At 59.1% G+C, this 27,330-nt stretch overlaps 1 protein-coding gene across 1 annotated transcript; it reads left to right on the plus strand.

The window, feature by feature from the left end:
- Positions 1 to 696: 696 nt before the first annotated feature.
- Positions 697 to 21,277, plus strand: PDGFB (platelet-derived growth factor beta polypeptide). Its single transcript, XM_012638015.1, has 7 exons — positions 697 to 1,824; positions 9,983 to 10,079; positions 12,258 to 12,347; positions 13,614 to 13,819; positions 15,136 to 15,280; positions 19,098 to 19,248; positions 19,628 to 21,277. Exons 1-6 carry the CDS (start codon positions 1,762 to 1,764, stop codon positions 19,220 to 19,222), a joined length of 726 nt encoding a protein of 241 aa, XP_012493469.1. The 5' UTR covers positions 697 to 1,761; the 3' UTR covers positions 19,223 to 19,248; positions 19,628 to 21,277.
- Positions 21,278 to 27,330: the final 6,053 nt, after the last annotated feature.

Here is a 27,330-nt window from a genome sequence, read left to right on the forward strand (position 1 = left end):
CCCGAACCTGGGGGCTGAGGGAGATAGTAAACATCAGGGTGACGGGAGGATTGTGTTGGTAGCCCTGCGAGGATGCGGCAGGGTTGTGGGGGTTTGTGTGACTTTGCAGTTCCACAAATTCAAGTTCAGCCAACGCTGGCAGTGCCTGTTGTGTGCCAGGCAACCAGCTAGGAGGAGGAGATGCGGACCCAGCTCGCAGCTGAATGGTACTGGCTGCTGGGTTTCCTGTGCTGCCTCATGGTGCTTTTTCGCCCTTTCTGGCATTTCCTCCTCACAGCAACCCTCCGCCCACTTTGAGGCTAGATGGAGGAGCACAGAAGGAAAGTGACTTGCCCAAGGTGACCCAAGCTACTCAGTGCCAGGGCAGAATCTGAATCCAAGCTATCAGGCTGCAGAGCCTGAGTCCTTTCCCACCATGCCTGCGCCAGGGTGCAAGTGTCTGGTCCTGGAGGGGGGCTTGGACTCCTGGCCTTGGCCCTGGAGACATCTCCCAATGGGCTCCTAATCTGCCCACGGTGACTGTGCTGAGGGATTAGGGGCGGGGCGGCTGGATCAGCCGCCTCTAGTTCTTTTCCTGGGGCCAGATTCATGGAAAGAGGGGGCTGCCTGGCTCTCAGAGACCCCTAAGCGCCCCACCCTCGCCCTAGGCCCTCCCCAGCTCCTGCCCCCCCTCCCGGCGCTGACTCCGGGCCAGAAGAGGAAAGGCTGTCTCCACCCACCTCTCGCACTCTCCCTTCTCCTTTATAAAGGCCGGAACAGCTGAAAGGGTGGCAACTTCTCCTCCTGCAGCCGGGAGCGGCCTGCCTCCCCGCGCCTGCCCGCAGCCTCCCCCGCTACCTCCCCCAGGGCTCCCCTTCGGCCGCCAGCGCCCATTTTTCATCCCCGAGATAGAGATATTTTGCGCGCACACACACATACACACGCGCAAAAAGGAAAAAAAAAAAGCCCACCCTCCAGCCTCGTTGCAAAGAGAAAGCCGGAGCAGCCGCAGCTCGCAGCCCGCAGAGGACGCCCGGAGCGGCGAGCCGGCCGGCAGACGGACCGACGGACTCGCGCCGCCTCCACCTGTCGGCCCGGCCCGGCCTAGCGCGCAGCGGGTACGCCGCGCGCGCCGAGCAGCCGTGCCCGCCGCCCGGGCCCCGCGCCAGGGCGCACACGCTCCCGCCCCCCCACCGGCCCGGGCGGGAGTTTGCACCTCTCCCTGCCCGGGTGCTCGGGCCGCTGCTGCAAAGTCAACTTTGGAAAAAGTTTTTTGGGGGAGACTTGAGCCTTGAGGTGTCCAGCCCTGCGCTTTGCGATTTTGGTGGCCTTTCCAGAAAATGTTGCAAAAAAGCTAAGCCGGAGGGCAGAGGAAAACGCCTTTAGCCGGCGAGTGAAGACGAAACATCGACTGCCGTGTTCCTTTTCCTCTTGGAGGTTGGAGTCCCCTGGGCGCCCCCACACGGCTAGACGCCTCGGCTGGTTCGCGACGCAGCCCCCCGGCCGTGGATGCTCACTCGGGCTCGGGATCCGCCCAGGTAGCGGCCTCGGACCCTGGTCCCCGCGCCCAGGTCCTCCCCAGCCCCCCAGCGACGGAGCCGGGGCCGGGGGCGGCGGCGCCCGGGGGCCATGCGGGTGAGCCGCGGCTGCAGCGGCCTGAGCGCCTGATCGCTGCGGACCGGAGCCGAGCCCACCCCCCTCCCCAGCCTCCCACCCTGGCCGCGGGGGCGGCGCACTCGGTCTACACGTCCGGGGCCCCGTGGGGCCGGGCCCGGAGTCGGCATGAATCGCTGCTGGGCGCTCTTCCTGTCTCTCTGCTGCTACCTGCGTCTGGTCAGCGCCGAGGTGAGTTGCCACGGTGGCTGGGGCTGGTTCTTCATTCATTACCTTCACCCCCACCTTCTGACCGCCCCCTCCTCTCCAGACAGTGAACTCTGCACCCTTGCAGCCCGTGAGCCTGGTGCCAGGCGCTGGGTGACCTAGGGCTGGGACGCGAGGTCCGGGAGGTGCTAGGGAAGAGGGCAACGGTGGCTCTCTTTCCAGTGGGCGAACCTAGATCCCTAAGCCGTTCAGCGTCTGCGGAGGGGGTGTGTGGCCCTGCCCCCCCACCCTCAGGAGCCCAAGAATAAGCCCCTTCCCGGCCGGGGGAGAGGGAGTGGGGTGGTGCCAAGGCTGCAAAAGACAGCGCGTACTCCCGAGCCCCCTAGCCTCAGGTTCTGTCCAGGCACCGGCTTGCCCAGGAGGTGCGAACTCCCGCACCCGTGGTATCCACGCCGACCTTTGGCGGGGTTCGGGTCCCACCCTCGCTCCCGCTCCAGGTCGGGGTGGGCTCCCGGGGGCCTGCGCAGGGCAAGCCCCTGCCCCGGAGCATGGTCCAGGAGCAGCTTGTGTCTGGGGCGCGAGGTGGGGAACGGTGGGGAGAGCAAGAGAGAGAGACAGGCAGACAGACATTGGTAGGTTTCGGGCATTCCAGCTGGGCAGAGGACTGGGGACTCTTAAGGAATCCAGCCCCCGGGGCGGTGTGTGCCTGAGGCCCCGCCATACCTGTGCCCTCGCCCTGCGAGAGGAAGCACCTCTCTCCCCCGCATGCAGGGTGCGGAACGCGCCGCCTGCAAAAGCCTAGCTGCAAGGGAGGTGGTGTATAGAAACGTCTGCGGGAGCGATCAGGTCGGATCAGTCCCCCCCACCCCTCCCAGCCTCACGTAGCAGTGAGTTGGCAAGTCTATCCGGAATCCAGGTGGGAAAGGGGGCGGGGCAGGGAGGAGGCGCGAGGTGGAGGGGACCAGAGGACCGCAGGGCGAGCGGCGTGCCTGAGTCCCGTCCCACCTCCGCTCGACTGCGGCCGGGAGCCCGCACCTAGCCGGCACCTCGCCGGCTCCCGAGGAGGGTCGGCCCGTTCGGCCTCCTGCGAGGCACAGGAAAGAGGCAGTGGCGGCGAAGGGGTTAAGGCGGAGGGCTCCGAGGCTGCGGCCGAGCCTTGGGCCGCCGCCAGCGCAGGTTGTTTTGACCACTGAGCCGCCGTCGCCGTCTCCTTTTGTTCTCGGGGCTCCTCGAGGGCCGCAGGCCGTCCGCTCTGGGGCCCCGCCCTTCCGCGGCCACCCCCCGCGGCCAGCACCCGGGAGGGAAGACGCGGGGCTCGGCCTGACGGCCTGCAGGCCCCTCCCGACGCCCCCTCCCCGCCTCTCCCGCAGACCCCGGGGCCGCAGCCAGCTGTTGGGGAGGGGGGCGCCGGCCGGCCCCAGCTGCCGCCTCGCCTCGCCGTGGGACCTGGGGGCTGGGCCCGGTGCCAGGGCGTCCTGGGAACGGCAGCGCCCCGCGGCTGCTCTCCGCAGCCCACCCCGCCCGGCCCCCCGACTCGCTCACTCACCCCACGCATGCACACTCCTGGCCGGAGGCGATGCTGCGCTCCGGCGGGCGGGCGGGCGCGCAGAGCGACGGGCACGCACTACCGCGGCCGGGTCGCGCGCCCGCCGCCGCCACGCCCGTGCACACGCGGGATACACGCGCGCGCACCGCACACGAACGCATGCACGGCCCCTGCACACGGGGCCTGGGCTCACGTGCGCGCACACCCACGCACGTACACAGGCACGCATGGCCCTCGGGCGCCTGGCGTCTGCTGCTCGCCCCCGCGCAACAGGTGGGCCCACCGTGGGCCCTGGCACCTCACCACCTCTGCAGCGACCCCATTTCCTTCCTGGGATCCTGTGAGGGCGGGAGAACCTCCCATCGGTCCTGGCTCCACAGCTCCACTCTTTTTTTCGCCCTGTCGGGTCAGCCCGACGGCCCTCAAACCTTTCTCCTCTGCGGTTGCTTTTTCTCGGCCATGCGGCCCCAAATGGTGTTGATGTGACTCTGGGCGGCGCTGGGATGTCCAGAGCAGTCCTCCCTTCAAATAAACCCTAATACCCCGAGACTGGAGGGATTTTAGAGGGCCCTTGCGTCCGCTGAGGGGGCGCCCACCCCCACTATTTTATTCTCTTTGCTGGTGTCAGCAGGCCCTGCAGAGGCGGCACCTCCCTTACCGTTCCAGCTCAGCCCAGCCCCTCCTCCTCCTTTCCCACAGCTCAGGGGCTTGTGCATCTGGGGTGGAGGCTGTGACACAGGACTGCCTTTCTCCTCGCTTTGGTCGCAGCATCCTTGAACACGCGGCCGCAGGAGCCCACGATTGCATGGGATGCTTTGCAGTTTAGAAAGCGTTTTCCTGATGGGCCTGAGTGAGCCTCAGGCTGGCCCTGGGAGAGGCGGCCTAAATGGGAACCAGGTCCACATGGGGTCGGTCCAGGAACGAGCTCCTAATTGCCAGTGTGGGGAGACTCAGGGAGGACTTGCTGGTGGAGGTGGCCTTGGAGCTAGCCATGTCCCCAGGCGTGCCTGGATTGTGTCTTAGGTGGAGGCCTCAGCAGCTGGGGGCCCGGGTGGGGGGCTCTGAGGGTCTGTGGAGAGGCCTCTGAGGTGCCATCTCCACCAGCTGAACTGGCGTCCAGGAGATGACTCCCGCTGTCATGTGATACCTCTGGCCTCAGCACCCTTCTGCCCGGAAGGAGTGAGGGGGCCCCATGGCCATTCCCCACCCAGCTTCCTCTTAATGGCCTTTGGTGGCTGGAGACCAACTGCTGGAATCCGCGAGCCTTGTTGGTGTGCAGGGTCTGGTCAAGCAGAATTTGGAGGTTCCAGTCCAAGAGCCGGAAGAGTGAGTGTGTGAGTGTGTGTGAGTGTGTGTGTGTGCGTGTGTGTGTGCGGGGTGGGGGGAACTGATCCCGCCGGAGTGGCGGGGTGTTTACCATGGCCTCATAAGTCAAGTCTCAAAGTCCTTGTCTTCCCTTCCCCCCATGGAGCTGCCCCTCTTGTCACAACTCTTTCCATCTTCTGGTTTATTTAGTTGTTTATTATCTGCTTTGCCCCCCGGAGAGTCAACTCGGCTAGAGAGCTCTTGTCCTGGTCACCACTGTTAGGACAGTGCCTGGAGCAGGGTAGACAATCGGTAAATATTTGTGCAGAGGGTAGTGAATGCTGGTGCGGGGAGGGAACGGCCCCAGGTGCTTTCTAAGCAGTGGCCTCATTGACTCCTCGCCTGAGGGCAGTCCCCCCTCAAGGCCACGCTGCCCTCCAGCAGGCCTCAGTCTTTCAAGACCCCCCAACTTGAGACAAGCATCATGTCTCTGTCTTCCCTGTCTTGGGAATTGGGCTGCCAGGGTTAGTCAGGACAGAGGGGAAGGAACAGAAGGAAAATTAGACTTTGAAGGATCTGTGTATCTGTAGCTGGGCCTCAGTTTCTACCATCTAAAAAAAATCAGAAGGTCGGATTGGCTTAGAGTTCTCAAAGAACAGCAGAATTCCCCGGCCTCTCGAGCTGGGATGGGGACGTGGCGGGGGCAGCGATCTCAGTGGCTGCCAGGATTGTAGATGGCTGGACCGGAGCCTCTCGTTCTGCTCTCACATTTTCTCTGTCCTAGCAAGCGTTGGGAGCGGCCGGTGTGCTGAGCTAACGTGAAGGAGGCGGAGGCTGATCTGAGGGTCCCAGGAGCAATTAGATAGGGAAATGCTAGGTGGGAAAAGCTGGTTCTAAATGGCTTCTGTGGTTTGCCCAGAGAGGGCTTCTTCAAAGGGATTGGCTTTGGCATCTGATCTAAATCAGGCCTGCTACGCTCAGGCAGGCCGGCGCGGGGAGGCCTTGTCAGCCTCTTCCTTTGCCAGCCACAGACAACGCCCTGCTTGAGAGCTGTGTCTCCCCAGCGGGAATGGCAGGCAGGCCGGGGAGTGTGTATCTGTGCGTGTGTGTGTGCTGGGGCCCCGGAGCAGGGTGGGGTTCAAGCCCCTTTGATCTGCCAGCCTGGTTGGGAGCAGATAATTCACCTGGCCTCACGCTGGCTCGTGCCCTTCCTAGCTCCCGCAGCTGGCACTGGGGGTGGGGTGGGGAGGAGGCTGTTTGCCTTGGCTCCCACGGCTGGCTTCGCCCCAGCTGCCTCCTCGCCACGCCCTCGCCCTACCAGGAACCCTAGGCCTGCAATCCAGGGCAGCTTCTTCAGGGTGCTGGGCTTCCTTTTCCCTCTCTGAGGGGAGCTGCCCACCTGGAGCCCTCTAGAACTTGTGCCCAGGACAACCAGGCTCACCCTCCCCCACCACGAGGAGCCTCTGACTGCAAGCAGGTGCCCTGCAAGTCTCCCCCAGGGCATCGCATCCTGGAGCTGACCCCAGGCTCAATGTCCCCACCTCTCACCCACCCCCGGTGCCGGAAGGGACCCGCCAGCCCACACGGCCCCAGGCGGTGCCAGTGTGGAGGTAGGGTACCATTTCCTGTGGCCCAGCACAGGGGATAATGTGAAGTCACACACTTTCCCGTGAGCGGGCAGCTCTCCACCCACTCCTTGTCATCCTCAAAAGTGTCTTGTGCCTCTGGCCCTGGGCATGTGTGCCACTTGCTGCTGCCCGCAAGACAGCCATACTGAAAGAATTAATGATGATGACAGTAGCAGCTCGTTAAGTACCCATGGTTTGCTGGGTGCTCTGCTACGTGCCATTATGCGATCCCAGTAAGCCCAGGTGACGTATCCTTAGCCCCATTTAAAAGATGCAGAAGCCAAGGTTTTAGATGGTTAAAATACTCACTCTAAGAATCCAGGTTTCCTTGGCATCTGAAGCCTTGTTCTCAGGCTCTGCACCGTTGAGTTTGGGGCAGCGATGCTTTCCTGTGGGGCTGTCCTGTGTATGGTTAGGTGCTGAGCAGCACCCCCAGCAACCGACTGCTAGATGCCAGCAGCACGCCCCAGTTGTGACCACCAAAAATGTCTTCAGACATCACCAGTGTTCCCTAGGGGCCCAAGATGGTTGAGAACCACTGACCACTGATGTATATGACCTGCCGCAGGGGTGATGAGCTAGCATGGACCTCAAATGATGCTGAGCCCCTGAGCCGAGGGGAAGGAGGCTGGGAAGCTCTGTGGTGGGCGTTCTGGAGCGTGGGCAGGACCCAGCTCTGCCACTTACTGGTCGTCTAGACCTGTAGCTGCTCATGTAATGTTTTTAAGGCTCAATTTTCTCCTGTGGAAGATGGGGCTAAGAACAGTGCTAGCCTCTTAGGTCGGGAGTTTGGGCCAGCCAGCATTTTGCTCAGTGCTTGGCTCACAGTCAGCACTTAAGAAATGTTACTTGTGGTATTATTATCAAGTCCAGGGGCTTATAGTGAGTTCTAGACATTTAGTGGCCAAATTCCCAGAAACCTGTGAAGGAATGGCCTCTCTGCTTGGAATAAAATGGGCTCTTCAGGAGGTGAAGAGCTTGGGGGTGGCAGAAGAATATTCCAGGTGGCCCTCCTGGTGGAGGAGGGGCAAGAATCACAGTGGAGGGCCGGGCGCGGTGGCTCACGCCTGTAATCCTAGCTCTCTGGGAGGCCGAGGCGGGTGGATTGTTTGAGCTCAGGAGTTCGAAACCAACCTGAGCAAGAGCAAGACCCCGTCTCTACTAAAAATAGAAACAAATTAATTGGACAACTAAAAATATATAGAAAAAATTAGCCGGGCATGGTGGCGCATGCCTGTAGTCCCAGCTACTCAGGAGGCTGAGGCAGGAGGATCGCTTGAGCCCAGGAGTTTGAGGTTGCTGTGAGCTAGGCTGATGCCACGGCACTCTAGCCCGGGCAACACAGTGAGACTCTGTCTCAAAAAAAAAGAATCACGCTGGAGAGAAGAACCCCAGGGAAAAGGGCAGCCACCTTCGCACATGTTACCAGTATTTATTGAGCACCTACTATGTGCCCCTCGCACTTCCCCAGTCTCTATCCTTGGCTCTTCCCCACTCAGCCTCAGAGGGTCTGAGTTTGCTTCCGTAAGACGTCATCTCCTTTGCGTCGTGGGCCTGGGTCCGGGGGTCCAATAGACCTGTTCGGGGGGTCTGCCTCCTCTGCCACAGCCGGCAGCTGCAACCAGCTCTCCAACGGGCAAACAGGTCTTGGCACAAGCACTAAGTGCCATTTGGTACTAGGCCTTTGCGCCCCTCCCCTGGGGGGCTAATTGAATCTTTACTCCGCGAACACTTTTGTGCCCCTTCTGTGAGTAAGCGAGGAGGGCCTGGCTGGGCGCCCCGGCTTTGGCTTTCCTCTGCTCCTTCTGACGCCCTCTGGCAGAGTTAGAATCACATCAGATGTGATCAGAGCAGGACCACAGAGGGGCAGTGACCAGCATGGGATCCAGCCCTCCGGACTGCCAGTTCTGGGTTTGACAGAACTCTCCAGGGAGGCGCCTTGCCTGGTGTTCGCTGGAGACCAGCCGCCAGCCTTGGTTCTGTGGGTTGGGTACTTTGTCAACATTTGCAGAACACCGAAGGCGCGGTCTCTCTTCTGGGGTGGGAGGAGGCAGAACCTGGAGGAGATGGGGGAGGAAAGCGAGGGGGACCGGGCCCCCCCATCTCGCACACGCGGCCGCTGGCTGCCCAGCTGTGCAGCCATAGGCACTGAAGGGAAGACTCCAGTTCTCAGCCAAGTCTCCCAACCGCTCCAAGACACCAGGCGGGGTTATAAGCTCCATGTTCAAACAAAGAAACCAAGGCAGGGCTTTCAAGGAATTATGTAGCGTTAAAAGTGGTCACACCCACCCCGACCCTGTGCCTTCTAGCTCCAGGTGGACGTGGGTGGCCAGAGCTGGACAGGACTGCGCCCCTGGAGGAGTCGTTCCCACACGCCATGATAAGTGCCCAGGAAACAGAGCTTGTGGGGAGAGCCCCTGTCGACGGCCATGGGCTGCGATGACCTCTCCTCCCTGCGTCAGCAGTGAGAGAGCGGCGTCCCTCCCCGAGGGTAGCCTCTGCTAAGCTTCTCAGAACCTCAGTGCCTGGAGGATTCCTCCCTTTTTAATCCAGGAAAACTGAGGCACGGACTGGTTTAACCCACAGTAGTGAGCTGAGCCTACTTACACCCTCTCCAGGGCTCTCTCCTGAGACCCCACAGCCCTGCGTGCCTGTGTCTGCACCCGTGTGCGTGTACACGTGTGTGCGTGTGCACATGTGTGAGGCGGGTCCGAGCCTTTGGACACGCAGCGACATTCTACGAGTCTTCTTTGGCCCCCTGGTGGCTGGTGGTCTGGATTGTGCTTCTCGGTCTCCCATCTGCACTCACCTCTTTCTCAGGATCCCTGGCATCAGCCCCTTGGGGCTCCCGGGACTGGGGGGGACGTGGCAGTGACTTTCCTGTCGGGCTGCTCTTGTGTCATTGTGGGACCTGCGGTTTCCCTGGAGGAAGCCTGGCTCCGAGGGAGGCCTGTTAAAGCACTTGTCAAGTTTCGAGCGTGTTTGGTAACAGGCCAGAGGGGCTCTAAAAATAGGGCTTGGTTGGGCACGGGGCAGGGGTAAGCTTTCAGGTTTCCCGGCTGTGTGTGAGGGTTTCCTTTTCTCCCCTTTCAAGTGGGAGACTGTGTAGACACTGCTGGAACGTGTGACCTCCTGAGACCTTACCCCTCTGCAAGCATTGATTAAGCACCTCTCGCCCCCAGGAGCCTGGGCGTACAGGCTCTGCGTCACGAAAGCTTGGGTTTCAACGCAGCTCCTGCTGATAATTGCCTTAGGACTTCGGGCAAAGGATGTCCCCTATTTGAGCCTCTGTTTTCTCATCTGTGAAGTGGGGATTAGATCACCTGTCTAATGCTGCTGTCGTTAGCTGCCAGGTCTGGAGGGAGAAGCAGAGAGGAATCAGATCTTTGGAGCCTTCCCGGTACCTGCAGTGTGCTCGGGAGACAGACGCAGACAAGCACGTCCGCCGAGAAGCAGGCTGGGATTCCCGCTGGGGGTGGGCCGTGGGGGCTCTGTTGGGTCTCAGAGACCGAGGCGGGTTCAGGCTCGAAGGCCTTTGTGGCCCTGGTTGTCGGGCCTGGGTCCTGCCTGTCCTCAGCCTGGCTGTCATTTGCCTGTGACCGCGGGGCCCTGTGCAAACTTTTGGCAGGAGAAGGTGTGTGGTGGGGCGATTGGTGGCCGGGAAGCCCCACTCCCAGCTTCTCATGCGGTGTCTGCCTGGCAGGGGGACCCCATTCCCGAGGAGCTCTATGAGATGCTGAGTGACCACTCTATCCGCTCCTTCGATGACCTCCAGCGCCTGCTGCACGGAGACTCCGTAGGTAAATTGAATCCTTGTCCAGTGCTCTGGCCCTCTGCTGAGCCCTAAGGGGAGTCAGGAGGAGCAGGGCAGGAGGCACCCCCTCTTCCCTGACACCCAGAGAACTAGAGGCCCTGGCAGCCCAGCGAGGCCCGGCCACACCCGCGCAGGGCAGGGCTGAGTAGGCAGACGGGTTGGTACCTGGGTCGCAGGGTGTGACGGGAGAAGTGCCCGTGTGTGGCTCCTGCCTAGGGTGGGGTGTGGGAGGAGGGCGGGCAGGGAGAAGGTGCCCGGGGCATCCATGTGTGTATGGATGTATCCAGGTGTGGACCCAGCCAGGGAGGGTGGGGCCGAAGGAGCCATCTCCCCGCCCCTCTGGCCAAGGGCCTAGTCTACGAGGTCTCCCCGGGACACCTGGTCCCGACCAGCGGGCAGCCATGCCCGTGCCCAAGAGCACGCTCAGCAAATGGGCACGTGCTCGGTGGCATACACGTGGCGGGGCTGGCGGGCTGGACTGGGAATGTATTTATAAATGCTGTCTTCAGAGCAAATTCCATTCTATTCTAACCTCTGGCCTGTTCCCTGGGGCCCTCGTCAGCAGCCCCCCTGCACCCCCAGGTCCCCTTCCCTCTGGGGTTCTGTCTCTTTGTCACTTTGTAATCCTTGCCCAGACGCTATCTACGGGGGAACAGCATTTCCTGCCTTTGTTTCCTCTCCCCGTTGGGCCCCTGGCGCCCTCTCAAAAGCATTCCCGGGCCCTTTCAATCCTGCCTATGCTGGGGGGTGGCGAGGCAGGCAGGAGGGGGCCCAGCTGCGCCCACCTATTGTTCACCAGGGCCCCCACCCGACGACGTCTCCCACTACCCCCACCCCATGCCCGACCGCTGGCCCTGGCCACACAATGGGGCAACTTCCAAATTTAGCCTTTCTGCCGTTTCTTTCCAGGGCGCTTCGCCCCCACCCTCAGCCGGCCCCTCCACACCCCTGGTGGGGGTCGGGATCTTGGAGATGAGGCTTTCAATAGCAGGCCTGTTCCGAGGCAACCATGTGGCTATTTTTTCCTAATCGACTTAACCTTTCCACAAAGCACATCTTTTCCCCATCTCCGCCCGACCAGGGACATTCCAGAGATGGCAGGGAGAAAGGAAGGGAGCGAGAGGGACAGACAGACACGCTGACGTGGGAGCTGTCAGGCTGGACGGAAACGGACCAGTCACCAGGCTCCTCGCAGGACCCTGGACGGATGGGCCGTGGCCAGCAGGAGCCTTTGTCTTGGAATGGCCCGTGGGTTAGGGCGAGAGTATGAGCCGTGAGGTGCGGGGAGGAGGTGGCGGGAGCTTGTCCCCAACACCCCTCGGTGCACTTGCTGGTGCCTCACCCATGACAGAGAGAAGGTCTGTCCATGATTCGGCATCTGACTCAAAGTCCACCCCCCAGCCCTCGCTTCCCAGCGACCAGCCTCTGCCACCGGCTCTAGAGAGGGCCGATGTCTCCGAGGGGTGCTGGTGGCACTGAGACGAGAGCTGTCCAGGCTCGAGAAGGGAGCTGTGATCTGTGGCCTGGGGAGTAAACGGACAGCTTGGGGCAGACGTGGGGTAATGGCTTAGCGGGGAGGGAGATCGAAACGATTAGAGGGAGGGGAGGAGGCCCAGGCCCTGGAGGGGCACGTGCGGAGGGCGCCCCACCCCATCCCCCTCGTCCCTGCCCAGCCCCGCTCCGCCCAGCAGGCCATTGTCGGGCTCCAGCCGGCTGTCCAGGGCATGCCGGTCCCCCTGGGGATTCTGGGAATTTCTCCATTCAGCACTTCCTATGGGAACGCTGGGTGGAGGGGCGCTGGAAACTGGCCTTTAGTGCTCTGGGTCCTTGCCCCGCCCTGGAGGCCGAGGAGGGTTCGCTTACAGTAGCAAAGGGGAAGGGTTATTTTTAACTCCACTGACATGGGTTCTGGCCAAAAATGTGGCTTAAGAGCCAGGGGAGCGGGGTGCAGCCAGGGTCTCCCACCCCAGCCCTGTCACTGCCCTGGGGTATGCCTGAAGGACCCCTCCTCAGAGCCGGGATCCAGGATCTTGGGGTCCCAGGGCTGGCAGGGGGCACTGTTCTCTGGCGTGGGGGGAGGCGAGCCTCCTGCCTGCACGGAGCCCCCGCCGGTGGGGCTGGCCGGCAGTGTCCACGGGGTGTCTGACTGTGTCTTCTCCCGCAGATGAAGATGGGGCCGAGTTGGACCTGAACATGACCCGGTCCCATTCCGGAGGCGAGCCAGAGAGCTTGGCCCGTGGGAGAAGGAGCCTGGGTAAGACTGGGGGTTGCACCGGTGGCCCCTCAAAGGGTGGGAGCCAGGGAGGGAGAACTGGGACAGGCAGCCAGCCCAAGGGCTCCGAGGGTCATCTTAAAACTCCCTTCCCCCCGCACGTAGGACTGAGTTGACCTAAGAGAGTATAACCATCCTGAAATACCCGATGTTGAGGACTTGAGTCATCACACCCCCTCGCCCCTACACTGTTTTCTAAATGTAGTGCTTTGAAACAGTTCCTTACTTCAACCCTGGAGAAAGATACTATTAACCCCATTTCACAGAATGGGAAACTGGGGCCCAGAGAGGGTAAAGAAGTAGGGGAGGTCACACAGCTAGGAAATGGCATGGCCAGGATCCCAGCCAGCCCCTGCCACTTGAGCCCAGTGCCGTCCCTGGTGGACTGCGTGTCTCCGCTGTGGCTGAGGGGCAGGAGAGTAGACATGGCGGAGTCGGGACTGCCTCCTGCTCCCTTGCACACACCGGGAGACTCCGGACCACTAGGGCCCAGAGGAGACTTCCCAGGTGAGACCAGTGCCCACCCAAGCCCTTCTCTTCTCTTGCCCACGTGCAGTCCCCAAAACACTGTAGACAGCGCCAGGGGGAACCTACAAGAAGAGTCAGGTGACCTAGGTTCCACTCCTCCATGTGTGCATTTGGGTGGGTTAATTTAGCTCTGGGAGCCTCAGTGTCTCTGGGTTTGAAGAACGACAACAGCCCCAGCACTTGTAGGCCCGGCTTTACTCATGTGACCCCTCAGAGCCACAGGTGAGGCACCGGCACCGTTATTATTCCATTTCACAGATGAGGAAACTGAGGCTGTCAAAGCAGCAACAGTGCAAGAATAGATTACCACATAAGACAGCCATGCAAGAGTGGTTGCGAGCAAACACAGTACATGCGTAAGGGCCGCGTGTCAGGCAAACCCGTAACTGTGTGAAACTGTAAAGAATGACAGAGTGGCTGTGTGCCCGCAGGAGGAAGAGGACACTTATTGAGCATTTACCACATGCCACACTCCGAATGATCTCCCTTGATCCTGACAGTGGTTCTGGGGTGTAGATCTTATCATCCCCATTTTGAAGATGGGGAAACTGAGGTTTAGAGCAGCTCAGCCACCTGCCCGAGTCCCATGGCTGATGGCAGCCAGGACTGGAAGCCTGAAGCCTGGGGTAAAGGAAGGGAGAAAGAGCACCCGCTGAGCTCTCTGCCAGGTGGGGGCTCTGGGCCGGCCACGCTCCTGACGGAGGCTCCCTCCCACTCCAGGTTCCCTGACCGTCGCTGAGCCAGCCATGATCGCCGAGTGCAAGACCCGCACTGAGGTGTTCGAGATCTCCCGGCGCCTCGTAGACCGCACCAACGCCAACTTCCTGGTGTGGCCGCCCTGCGTGGAGGTGCAGCGCTGCTCCGGCTGCTGCAACAACCGCAACGTGCAGTGCCGCGCCACCCAGGTGCAGCTGCGGCCTGTCCAGGTGCGCGGGCCCCGGCCACCCCGGGCGGGTCCTGACGGTGGGCGCCGGCCACCCTTCTGGGACTTGGGCCTGACCGGGCTTCCTTGGGGGGTCAAAAGGCATTCCTGGCATGTTGCGGGGCTCTGTCCAGAGAGGGTCACTCTCGGGAAGCTCTCTATCGTCAGGCACGCTGAGGCTGACCACGAGTCCTCTGAGGTGGCCCAGGCCACTGCAGCCAAAGCCACAGACAGGGCTAGGTGTGGAACATTAAGTAATAGACATCGCCTCCTTTATGGGGATGAAAGTCCCGAAATGTCGCTTGAAGAGACATGTCTACAGACATGTATTTGACACTCAGAATGTCCTGGGCAGCGGCTCAGGCTCCCCCAAAGGCCTCCCCTGTTCAGAGACCTCTCGAGAAAGGCTCAGGTAGGCACCGCTGCATCTCCGACACCTGTTCGTCCCCCTTTGACAAGCGTGTCTTTAACAAGGAGCATGTGGAGGGGCCGCCAGGAGACAGGCGGCCCCCGCGCCAACAGTGGAATGCTCACTTTCCCTCCTTTCTGGAGGGACTGGGGCTAGGACACTCAGGTCACGGAGAATCGCAGAGTAGAGGCTGTCCCACGGAGCTGCCAGTCACGCTCTGGGCAGGGCAGGGCAGAGAAGCCTCTGCTGTCTTCTGATCCGTGCGGAAAGGTTCCTGCACGCCTTGGGCCAGCGTGGCCGAGGGCCCGTGTGCTGGGCAGTGGGCTGAGCACCCCCTTGCTGAGCGCTCCGCCTGCGCGGCCGCACGCCCCTCGCCTGCTGTCCCACCGTGGCCGCTCCTCCTGCCCGCCTCCCATCCCTGGCCCGGGCTCCCCACCCCACTGCCCACTGTCATGGTATCTCCTGTCCCCATCGCTTCCAGCTCTGTGGATGGACACCTGACAGCTGACCTCCCCCTTCCCACCTCCCTCCTAGATAAAGCCTCCCCCCACTTCCTTCCAGACAGCCCTCTCCCGCCTCTGCTGCAGCCCCTGACCTTGGCTGGCGCTCCGGGAATGAAGATACCACAGGCCCCAGCTCAACCCGGAAATGCCTTTCTGCCTTTCTCTCTCTCTGGGGGCACGGAGGGGGGCTGCAGGTCGGGAGGGCTTGTTTTGATGGAAAAGCTACGAGAAGGGCAGAGGGCAAGGTCCTGCTATTGTTTGGGCCAAAGCGTTTGCCCGCAGGCCGCTCTCTGGGCTTTCGAGGAAAGATCCAGGCAGGGACATCGGATGGGAAGAGCCAGTGTTTGTGGTCCCCGCCTCCTGCCTGTATGGGCTCTACAGAGGTGTTTCAGCGGTTCTGTCCTCCAGGTGAGAAAGATCGAGATTGTGCGGAAGAAGCCAATCTTTAAGAAGGCCACGGTGACACTGGAGGACCACCTGGCATGCAAGTGCGAGACAGTGATGGCTGCACGGCCTGTGACTCGGAGCCCGGGGGCTTCCCAGGAGCAGCAAGGTAACCGCCTTCCTCAGGTGTGCCCCACCGCCCACCACTCAGCCCACAGCCCCTCCCCTGTAGCAGCTGGGGTCAGGGGTGGGTCTTAAAAATGGAGATCGTGGCCGGAGTGGTGGCTCATGCCTATGATCCCAGCACTCTGGGAGGCTGAAGCAGGAGGATTATTTGAGGCCAGGAGTTCTAGACCAGCCTGAGTAAGAGGGAAACCTAGTCTTTACAAAAAATAGAAAAATTAGCTGGGCGTGATGGCATGCGCCTGTAGTCCTGGATACTTGGGAGGCTGAGGCGGGAGGATGGCTTGAGCCCAGGAATTTGAGGTTGCAGTGAGCTATGATGATGCCACTGCACTGTAGCCTGGGTGGCAGAGTGAGACCCTGTCTCGAAAAAAAAAAAAAAGTGTAGATTGGATCAGGCATACCGCTGGTTAAATTTCCATCTCACTGAGAACAATCCAGATTCCCCTCTGGCCTGGGAGGCCCTACATGAGGAGGCAGCCCTTGGGCTGGCCCTTTGGTCTTGCTGCCAGCCACTCCCCTTCACGCATTCCACCCCAGCTGGACTGGCCTCTTTCAGTGGCCAAATAAGTTTCTGCCTCAGGGCCTTTGCACATTCTACTCTTTGTCTGAAAGGTGCTTTTCCCAGCTCTTCACAAGCCTAGCTCCTCTTCATTTGAGTCTCAGCTCAGAAATCGTCTCCTCCTAGAAGTCTGCCCTGGCCACCCCACCCGGAGGAGGCCAACTTCAGTATTGATACCAGACCCCCCTACTTTGTTGAACGAGTGCTTGGAATGGTGGGAGGTATCAGGTCTGAACAAGCAAAGACACCGTGTACATTGTCTTCAGATGTCTGATAATTTATCCTGGAGATGAGAAATCAAACTAATTTCTTGTGTCCTTGAGGGGTAAACTAGGACCAATGGGGAAAAGCCGCTAAGAGATTTTAGCTCCACATACAGAAAAGCTAGTGATCAGTCAGGGGTCCAAGATGTAGTTGGCCGTCTTGTGAGGTAGTGAACTCCATGTTACTGGAGGTGTGCAAGTAAAGGCTGGGCAACTATGTAGTTGGGATGTGACAGGTGCGATTCAAGCATCAACCAGATAATGAGTGGCATGAGGGTTCCATTGCTGTCCTTAGATTTCATAAATTCACAGTCTTGGGCATAGTTAGACTTGAGTTGAAAGAGACCCAAAGAATGGTCTGGTCCACACGTCTCTCCCTCATTTTACAGCATAGGTGCCTGAGGCCCAGAGGCGCTGAGGTCTTGCCCCAAGTCACAGAGTCAGTCCCAGGCAGAGGTGTGGCTGGAATCCAGGTGTCCTCGGGGTTTGTTTTGTTCTTGGCTCTTCCCTCACCCCGACAGCTCTCTCATCTGCCTTGTCATTTTTTTAAAGGATTTTTAAATAGCATTAGAATGGACCAGAAAGATGACCTTGCAAGTTGGTCTTTCAGTGTTATAAATTAGGCTACTGGAGCACAGAGAGGTTAAGGAGTTAACAAAAGTTGCACAGCAGCAAAGCCTATCCCAGAGCCCAGGTCTTGTAACATCTAGTTCTGGGTTCTCTTGGCTGTGTCTCACAGCCTTTTCTCCCTTGAACGTTTGCAGTTAAGGATCAAATCATCAAGTGAATACGATTAGGTGAGCGTCAAAAACAAATCTCATAAGCGACAGTTGTGGTTTTTAGTAACTTTCTATTGTTAGGGACAGGACAATCTTTTCGTCCTCATTTCTTGCTTCTTGGCCTCTTTGTTGTCTTGTTCCCAGAGCTAAGCTGAGTCGCTGGATGCCCTGGGAAGGCTGATCATTTGACAGCTTCAAGCTGACATGTTGTAAATTATTTACAGAGTTAACATGGAGAACGATTTGTCTATTAAGGAGGAATTATATTCTTCTTTATGTCTAAAGCGCGGTTAGTTCACGTATTTGTTTCATGTGATTTTCCAAACCAGTTTCTTGGAAGGCGCATTAAACCAGCGATGTGCGGATGACATGAGGTTCTGCCATGTTGGTTGCAGTGTCTCAGCCGCGTGTTCCAGTACTTCCGGCAGCTGTCCGGGGGCCGAGCTGAGGCTTGGCGGTGTGGCACCTGTGATGTGGTGGCTGGTGTCAGACCTCCCGGGCCGAATCTCTGCTCTGTCACTCGCAAGCTGGGTCGTGGCTGTGCACTTGCTTAGACTTGGCCCAGCCCAGCATCCTGTTGATGGCTTGGGCTCTGGGGGTGGAAACTCCCTGGGCCCTTTCGTGGCCCTCTGGTGTCTTGTCTGTGGGGGATCTGAGGCCCACCCAAGTCCCCGAAGTGCTGGAAAATCTGCCGTTGGCAGAGGTGGGATAACTCATGGGAGCTTGCGTCGCTGCGGCGGGGGGTCAGGCGTCAGCCCTCAGGAGCCTCGCGGGCTGGGGAGAGCTCAACACGCTCCCGAGAACAGGCCGGCCTCGCACTAAGCACACACGGCGGTCGCTGCCACGTGTCCACCTGGAGCCCAGGAGGGAGAGGCGCGCAAGGGCTCACCCTGACCGAGGCTCACAGGCACCTGTCATTCACACCAAGTGGTTGGCAGTGTGGACTCTAGAGGCCGGCCCCTGAGTTCAGATCCCAGCCTCTCCGTCTTAGTTTCCTCATCTGCAAAATGTGGGTAATGGTACCTGCTGTGAGGGCAAACGAGCTTAGAACAGCACAGGTGCATGGTAAGGGCCAGCTGAGGGTTTCCGGCTATTTCCTTGTATTATCGCCTGTCCCTAGGAGTCCAGGGCTGCTGTCATCTGTTTTAAAGGTGCAAAAACGGAGGCATGGGGCATTTAAGTGACTTACCCCAAAGAACACAAAGTTTGGAGAGCCCAGATTTAAAGCCAGGTGGTCTGAGCTGTGCCCTGCCACCCCCCATACCAGTTTTCGGAGTGGTGAGGGACAGGTAGGTGACAGGCACAAGTGACCAAAAGGCTCAGCTCCATGGCAGGGAGTGTGGTTCTGGGCCAAAGCCCAGTGGCCTCCCCACCACATGACTGGAAGGGCCGAGAGGTTGGGAGGAAGCATCAGTAGGAGGCCCAGCCAAGGAAATCATAGCAGCTGCTGTTTGCTGATTACTTCTTACTCTGAGCTCAGTGGCTTAAAGCAACAACCATGTTATCTCTCCCGGTCTTTGGGTTGACTGGGCTCAGCCGGGTGGTTCTGTTGGTCTCTGCAGTTGCAGTCAGACGGTGGCTGGGGCTGCAGTCATCTGGAGGCTCGACTGGGACACCTGCCTGTAGCCCAGGGAGCACCAGTCCCCCCTGGGCTCTCCATGTGGCTTCTCTAGTAGGGCGGCCAGACTTCCTATGTGGCAGCCAGGGCTCCCCAAAGCGCGAAGGTGAGAGCTATCGGGCCTTCTTGAGACTATGCCCGGAACAGCATCACTTCTGCCTCCTCCTGTTGGTTAACCAGATCCGAGTCCAGGTCAGATTCAAGGGCCAGGGAAATGAACTCTACTTGTCCACAGGTGATGACAAAGAATTTGAAGCTGTATTTAATCTACCCACCAACTGTGTCAGGTACTGTGCAAAGATATTTGCCAGCATATTGTCATTTATTCCTCCCACCAGGCCTGTGAGGTGGGCAGTCTCAATACCCCCATTTCACAGATGGAGAAACTGAGGCACGGGGAGTTTCAGTCATTGTCCCCGGGGCACATACAGGTGGTGAGCAGTGGAGTTGGGACTGAAGCCCAGGAGGTGCGGCCCCAGAAGATCTGGAGAGGTCTGTGGCAGGCCTTGGTCTAGAGAGACAGACCCCCCCCCAGTGGCCATCCACGTGCTGATGAGACCTTTCTTTTTCTTCTTGAGCAGCCAAGACACCCCAAACGCGGGTGACCATTCGAACAGTGCGAGTCCGCCGACCCCCCAAGGGAAAGCACCGGAAATTCAAGCACACGCATGACAAGATGGCACTGAAGGAGACCCTTGGAGCCTAGGGGCATCGGCAGAAGAGTGTGGGCAGGTGAGGGCCCGGTGGGGAAACTGAGGCCCAGAACCCTGTGTTTCCTTCTCCCTGGCCTGTAGAAGGGACTGGGGGAGAGACATGTTCCCACACAACATCCAGCCTCTGCTGGATTCTCAGCTGAGTTCTTGCACCAGATAGGTGGGGTGGCGGGCTTTGGAGCCCCCAGCCCCGCTGCGTCCCAGCATGCCCTAAGAGAACGGGAGGTTGAAATCTCACTTCCTGCCCACCCGCCTCAACTGCCCAGCCCTGAGCACTGCTGGACATCAGGGCCGGCTGGTCGACCCCCAGCTCCCTGCCCTCGGCGTGGGGGGCATATGTGCGTGGGATGGACCCCCTAGGCTGTCTCTGACCCCATGTCCCTCTGCTTGGCCTGCAGGGTTATTTAATATGGTATTTGCTGTATTGCCCCCATGGGGTCCTTGGAGTGATAATATTGTCCCCTCGTCCGTCTGTCTCGATGCTGATTCGGACGGCCAATGGTGCTTCCCCTACCCCGCCACGTGTCTGTCACCCCTCCACCTGCGGGTCTCCCCCCAGCGGCCCCCGGCGTCTTGCCCAGCAGCTCGAGAAGGAAAAGGACCGAACTCCATTGCCGTCTTCCTCCCTTGACGCCAAGAGTCTGGGATACGAGTGCAAGAGAGACTGATGGGGTCACTGTTTGGGGAAAGGGGTCCCTTCCCCTAGGCCTGGCCTGGGCCACACCTGAGCGCTCTGGACCGGCCCGAGGAGCCCTGCACGTGGCCCTGAGGACTTCTTGGCATGGCCTGCCTGGTCCCTGGAGCCCGGGCCAGCTCCGAGGGGGAGCACCTCCAGGCAGGCCAGGGTACCTCGGACGCCGTGGCTAAGACCACAGACTGGAGCACAGACTGGAGAAAACCCCTCCCACAGTGCCCAGACCCCCGTCACTTTCTCCCTGGTCACCTCTGCTCACAGCAGCTTCTTTCCATTTTGTGTGTATGAAATCTTTGACAATGTGGACTCCTCTGGGCGGGTGTGGCCAGAGTGCCAGGTGGCCGAGTGCCCTCTCAGATGGGTTAGAGATGAAGTTTGCTCTTGGGGTGGGCATAGATGGCGCCCTGGGCATCCCCTGCCTCCTGCCTCCTGCCACCTCCCTGCTCCCTCTGCTCTACCTTGATTCATTTCCTCCTCTGTTTCCTCTCATCTCTCTACCTCTACCTTGTGTCTTCTTGTCCTGGCCCTTCAATCTGCTCTACCAAGGAGCTCTTAGACCTCTTACTGAGGCCCCAAATGACCCCAGTCACTTCTTAGGACAGAAGATCAGGGGCCAGGGCAGCGGGGGACCTGCCCATCGTATTCCAACCCAGCCAAGACTGCCATGTAAGGTTGTACAGGGTGTGCACTGCACAAGGGCACTGTATGCAGGGAGCACTGTTCACACCATAGATGTGGCTGATTTGTATATTTATTATGACAGTTTCTGGCAGATGTAGGTGAAATGTCTGCGGAAAGGGATCCTTTTCCTAATTCACAGACAGGCTCCCCGTGAACAGTCTGTGCCCCTGCCCCAGCCTGTGGGTGGGAGTGGTCAGAGAGGAGTGAGTCTGTGGTGGGCAGGGAGGCAACGCTCTTGTCCATGGGGCCTTCATTTCCCAGAGTCCCCTGCTCCAGCAGTGCCCCTCCCAGGCAGGTGTGGGAAACCCAGGAGAATGTCTCCAAGGGAGGGGCAGCCCCACTCGCCCCGCCCCCTCCCCGCTTGCACACTTTCCTGTCCTAGATCCTTTCCACCTCTGGAGGCTCCTCCCAGGAAACCAGCTCATGGCTGGGAGTGGGGGAGAGAAGGGAAAGGGTCCCCAGGGCCCCCAGGTGTGGGGTCTGAGCTCTCTCTTCCCTTCCCACCTCCCACTGCACCTACCCCCTCCCCTCCTCCAAACTCTGCTTCCTTCAGTTTGTAAAGTCGGTGATTATATTTTTGGGGGCTTTCCTTTTATTTTTTAAATGTAAAATTTATTTATATTCCGTATTTAAAGTTGTAAAAAAAGATAACCACAAAACAAAACCAGATGAATCCGCCGGAGGTCTGTGTGTTGGCATTGCGCGTGACGATGAACCGTTCTGCCTTGGCAGGATGCTCCGACAGCTTGCTCTGTGTTCCTCTCACTCCGGGAGGCTCAGGCGCGATCACACACACGCGTGCGCGCACACACGCTCACACACGCGTGCACATGCCCGCAGGCCCGAAGCTCTGAGGGAGGCCTCTGTCTGGCGGGAGGAAGAGGCACACAGCCCACTCCGTGGGTCTTGGTCCTGCAGCAGCCCTCGAAACATGGTCCCCAGACCCCAGACCTGAGCTGCCCCGGCAGTGACAAGACTTGGGTTTCTGCAGGCTGAGGGTCTCCACATGGGAAGTGGATCCTCAGGATTGGGGGTGCTGGCTGTGGGGAGGGGGTGCCCCGTGTGGGGAAGGCTGGAGGAGAGGCTGTGGGATTTAGAGGGAAACAGCTGAAAGTTGGGTCTGGGGTCTGGTCTTGGCTCAGCCCTTGCCCAGGTGCGTGGCCTTGGGCAAGTCACGCCCCACTCTGGCCAGAACCTCATCTGAAACATGGAAGATGAGACTTGCAGCTGCCAGGCTCTGGGGTTCTCTGCTTTCTCTTGCTCATGAAGAGCTGAGGACCAGCCCATAGACGCTGAGTGTGTTCTGGGTCCCACCTACAAATGCAGCATGGACTGGGGCTGACAGGGAGTCTGATTCAGGAGGATACTCACTAAAGCTATTTTGCACTAAAGCCATTTTGCCCGTGGAAGTAGTGAGCTCCCTGTCACTGGAAGTGTGTAAAGGGAAGCTGGGTGACAACGTGGCTGAGGTTAGACTGGATAACATATGGGCTCCCCATCATTGACTGATTCATTCATTCACTCACTCGCTTTCTTGAACTCCTGCCATGTGCCTGTCACTACCAGGAGCTTTTGGAGCAATTTGATTTCAATTCAGCCTGGGATTCCCAGCCCTGCCCTTGCAGAAGTGGAGTCCGCCCGTGGTGGTGGTGGGCGGTGCAGACAGGAGGGTCTCAGCTGGAAACTCCTACCCTGCCTGCCCAATCCTGACTGTAGAACCCTTCCTTCTCCCCCCAATCCCCTGTGGCCTCAGTTCCCCAGGGCTCTGGCTGGGAGGAGGCGGAGACCACCCCCCCAGGACGTGGAAACGAGGGGGCAGCTGGAGGGCCCGGCTGGGCTGTCCCGTGGATGGCCGCAGTCACTCTCCGGGCAGAGCTGCCAGCATCTCTCCTCTGCCCTGTGTGCCACCCCCGGCAGCAGCACGGCGGAGTCCGTGGGCCTTCCAGGGGCCTGGTGGGCTTTCTCTGGGTCTTAGAAATGCCAGGCTGAAATGGCATTCTTCCAGAAACCCCGCCGCCGGGGAGAAGGCATTCCCTCCTCACCCCTTTCTCTCGCTGTCGGCCGTAATACGGACGTGGTGTCCGGTGTTCAGCAGCCGTGTCGAGCCATGAGCTGAAAGCTAAGTGCTGAGGCTGCTGGAGCAGGAGGGAAGGGGCAGGGTCCCCAACACCCGGCTGTGTCACACAGCAGCTTGCACAGAAGAAAGAGACGTCTTTCTGTTGGAGGTACTCTTGTCTGGGGCTTTCTGTCCCTGGCAGCTGAGCCTGATCCTAACAGACAGCCCCATTTGCCTTGGCAAAGAGACGGCGTGGCCACCAGGCTGCTCCCTTTCTCTCCTGCCTTCCTTGGGCCTCACCTGGCGAACTCAGGAATCCTGTGCTCGCTCAGATCCTGTTTCCCCGAACTGCCTTTCTTGTCCCTGCCGGGGCCCTCAGCTGGAACATGTAACCACAGCCTTCTTTGGACGGCATTTGCTGCTTCCACAAAATAACAAAATAATGCACAGTACTGCTTATGAAGTGAAGTATCGGCGAGCCCGGCATGTGCAGGATTGCTGTACGGGAAGGCGGAGCTCACGGACGGGAAATGACGCCAGACAGGCCTAGGAGGTTGTGCGGCGGCCGGATCCCGGCTCCAGCCTCCTCTGCTGACGCTGTACCTGCTGCGTTTCCACCGTTTTACGGCATCAGCCCAGGAACCACAGAACCTGTCCCTAAACACCCGTCCAGCAACCTGACCCGGCCACATAGTCACTGTGGGGGCCTAGGAAAGGCCCTGCTCCTTCCGGATGTCGGAGGAGCTGGGACTGGCCCTTGCCCTTCCTACAGCCCCCAACACGGGGAAAAACAACCCGGAAGCCGCCCCGGCCAAACCTCCCAACAAAACAACCCCCGCCCCAAAACCCCCCTTCCCCCCCCGGCCCCCCCAGCGCCCGTCTCTCCTGCGTGCGCTCTCCACCCCCACAGAAACTCCACGTGGAGCTGTCTTGCTCACGACTCTGTCCCCGGCACCTAGAAGAGTGCCTGGAACATAGTGAGCACTCAGCAAAGCCTGTCGAATGAACGAACAAAATGATCTGTTATTGGAGGGATCGCGGGTGCCTGCCCCGGGTCGCAGCTTCGTCACACATGCTGTGTGTGGCCGGAAAATGGCAGGCTCTGCGGGCGTCACTAACCACGGGTCAGATCCTTCAACTTCTCGCGAGCTCCGTGCTTGCTTCGTGCGGCCTCTTCCTTGACTGGAAGCTCCTCGAAGGTTGGGATCACGTCGAATCCACCTTCTAGGTCTGCGTAGCCCTCGTCTCTCTCCACATCTGTGCTTCTCCCTCTACCCCATCTGCCCGTCGCTCCACCCGTCCGTCTGTCCTCTGTCCATCCAGCCTTCCATCCATCCATCTACTTGTCCATCCACCCATCTTTTCCAGCCTTCCCCCCGCCTCCCTCCGTTTATCACCCTGACCACGTCCCAGGCTCTGCACTGGCCGCCTCCTTCTCTGCAGAGCTTGGTGCCACAGTGGACAGAACACGGGCTTAGCAGCAGGACACGCCAGGCCCCACTGCAGAGTTGCTCCCTCCCACTGCGTGGCCTTGCAGAGCTGGCGCTCGGGGTGGAGGCACAAGGGCCGAGCGCTGCTCCCGGCACGTATTTGCCCTTTCGTCAACGGAAGGAGTTGTTATTTGTTTCCTCTCGGCACCGAGCAAGTGGCTGATCACGGCACGGTGGAGGGACGGTGGGAGCAAATGAAAGCGTGAACCCAAACCACAGAGGAATAAAAGCTCCGGCGCTATCCGGTTATTCTCCTCGGTTAGCTGACAATCCTCGCAGGCAGGTGCTCCTGTCCTCCTGTCGCGGGGGAGGAAGCGGGGACTCAGCGCGGTGACCCCCACTCTCCGGTACACAGTCAGTTCTCCTGTAAATGCGTGAATGGCCACAGTCCACGGTCCCCTCGGGAGGACAGTCACGAGACAGACTCCAGATGTAACGTCAGTTCCTTCCTTCACCGGGGGAGCTCTCGGTCTGTGGACTGACTGCCGTCTGGGGCCGAGGGAGGGTCCACACGTCTCTGCGTAGGGGAGGGCTGACGAGGGAGGCTCAAGTCAGACCTGCTACCGAAGCCAGACCTTTCTGGTTATAAAAGCCACATGTCCTTGTGGCTGCCCATCCATTTTTGCCCCGGGGACCTTGTGATCTGTCAGCCCCACCAGTCCCAGCTGATCAGTCTGTTGGTACAACCCTCTGGTTCTGCTGTCTGTTATGGTGACGCACCCACCCTGCCCCGGCAGTCATTGTCACCTCTGGGCTTCTGCCATCCCAGGGTCTTGGCTTCCGCACCAAAAAGCGAGAGGTGGGCCACTGGCAGGCCTCCTTACCTGGACACCAAGACATTTTTAAGGCTGTTAGGCCCCTCAGCAAGGAGGCTCTCCCACTGTCCTGGCGAAGGGACAAGGGTGGTAGTTAAGGGCAGGTCATCTGTGGTTAACCCGCTCCTCTGTGTCCCTATTATACCTGGGCATTTCTGTCATGTCCAGGTAGGGTGGGCCACCTCTGCGTGAGTCTTCAGCTCACCTGCCAACCCATAAACCAGCTACAGAAACAATGAGGGCCACCTGCGGCTGGTGGCGCTGGCCCCCTGAATCCCAGCACCGCCAGTCGTGCGGCCGTGTTAATGTTCAGCCCGATCAAACCTGATGCCGCCCTTCCGCGGTGCGCACCCCCAGCGCCCATGCACACATTTCCTCCACATTCCCAATGACGCAAAATGAAGTTTGCAGATTTTGGTTTGGGATGGGTATTTAACCCTGCCCTCAGGGCACCCTGGGCCCTGACTTCGGTCTGAAGGCGCTGAGGGGTGTGGATGTGGTGGCGTTACTACAGGGTCACGTTACGGCAGGACCAGCCTCGTCAGACATCGAGGAGAGGCTGCTCAGCTGGCAAGGGGCTCAGCAGGACTGGGGGTTCGGGATGTTGCGAATCACCCAGAATCTTTCCGGGAGCCCGTGAGGCCGTGACATTGGCTAATGATGTGATTTGCCATTCTGTAGGCTCAAGATTTGAGTTTCATTTTTGGCTATCTCAGCCTTGTGGCTGCAAGAATTAAGAGACATTTTTAGTGTACTTGTAGAAGTCCTTGGTTTTTGATCTAGGTCTTGAGCCAAGAATTTAGGAATTTCAGAGACTGTCTTCTAGTTCTTTAACTGTCCAGTACTGTAAGAGCCCATACCGACGGTCTAATGCCTCGTTCTTTTATTTTTTTCTTCTTTTCTTCTTTTTTTCTTCCTTCCTTCCTTTTTTTTCCTTTTCAGATAGGGTCTCACTCTGTCGCCCTGGCTAGAGTTCAGTGGCATCATCATCACTCACTGCAAGCTCCACCTCCTGGGCTCAAGCGATCCTTCTGCCTCAGCCTCCTGAGTAGCTGGGACTACAGGTGCATGCCACTACACCCAGCTAATTTTTCTATTTTTTGTAGAGACGGATCTCACTCTTGCTCAGGCTGGTCTCAAACTCCCAGCCTTAAACGATCCTCCCACCTCACCCTCCCAGAGTGCTAAGATTACAGGCGTGAGCCAGAACTCCTGGCTAATTTTTTCTATTTTCAGTAGAGAAAAGGTCTGGCCCTTGCTCAGGCTGGTCTCGAACTCCTGGCCTCAAGTGATCATCCCACCTCAGCCTCCCAAAGTGCTGGGATTACAGGCGTGAGCCAATGCGCCAGGCCTGATTCCTCATTCTTTTCATTCTCTTCTGAGGCCATGCTTTCTCACTGAAGCTTTGCCTTCAATGGGCTCTTCACTGAAGGTGATTCCAGGTGGCAGATGTGACATCCTGTTTCCCCCTGCATGCCCGAGGCTTCCACATCTAATCCCTTACCGTGAGCTGAATTTTACTGACATGAGCCCCAAGCAGCCCAGAGAACCAATCCCAGCTTCTCTGAGTTTCCTCCCACACCCCCTGCCTGCAGCCGCTCCTGGTACCAATTTCTATATAAGGCAACGTTCTTCGTTGCAGGCGACAGAAACCAGCTCTTGTTAACTTAAGAAGAAAAGGATGTTCAAAGAATGGATATTCAAAGAATGCTGGGTGACTCATGAATTGCTGCGCAGGCTGGAGACCTGAGTTTGTGGCACGCACACAGGATCAATACTTCCAGATGTAGCCGGAGGGCAGCACTCCAAACACCTGCTGGATGCCGAGGCTCCTGTGACCAGCACCTCCCAGCCGAACACCCAGGACTGGGCACCTTTGTCCCAGGGGCTGAGCCAGGGAGATGCTCTGCTTCTTTGCAACACGAATTTTTTTGTCAAAGCTTGAGCTGGCGCATCTGATTGGTGAACCTCACAGGCCCCAGCTGCGTGGGAGTCCGCGAAAGAGAATAGTGGATATTTTCAGTTTCCATAGAGGGGGGTGGTCCGTGGGTCCAAGGCCCATGAGGTGGGTTTCAGAGACGATGGGACAAAAGTGAAATGTCTATTTCATTCTGCACCACGTCTGGCATCTCCAGACCAGCGCGGGATGAGTCTGCCTGCCCAGGTGTCTGACGCTTCGGATTATTGCCTCTCTTTGGCAGGGAACTTGAGGATGGAGAAGCGTGTAACCCTTTTACCTGCTAATGGATCCCCAGATCCTAGCACACTTGCGGGCACATCGTGGGCACTCAGCACACACTGGGTGATGGGATGTGTCCTGTGGGGCCACTCACCTTGGGTGCAAAGGTTAAGGGGGCACCAAAAA

The sequence above is a fragment of the Propithecus coquereli genome, unplaced genomic scaffold (assembly GCF_000956105.1).
Source record: "Propithecus coquereli isolate 6110/MARCELLA unplaced genomic scaffold, Pcoq_1.0 Scaffold126, whole genome shotgun sequence".
Lineage (NCBI taxonomy): Eukaryota > Metazoa > Chordata > Mammalia > Primates > Indriidae > Propithecus > Propithecus coquereli.

Excerpts from the sequence above, each read along its gene's own strand:
- PDGFB (XM_012638015.1), top strand. The coding sequence starts at position 1,762 with ATGAATCGCTGCTGGGCGCTCTTCCTGTCTCTCTGCTGCTACCTGCGT. Across the intron at positions 10,080-12,257 it reads GCTGCACGGAGACTCCGTAG|ATGAAGATGGGGCCGAGTTG; the intron begins GTAAATTGAATC and ends CTTCTCCCGCAG. Across the intron at positions 12,348-13,613 it reads CCGTGGGAGAAGGAGCCTGG|GTTCCCTGACCGTCGCTGAG; the intron begins GTAAGACTGGGG and ends CTCCCACTCCAG.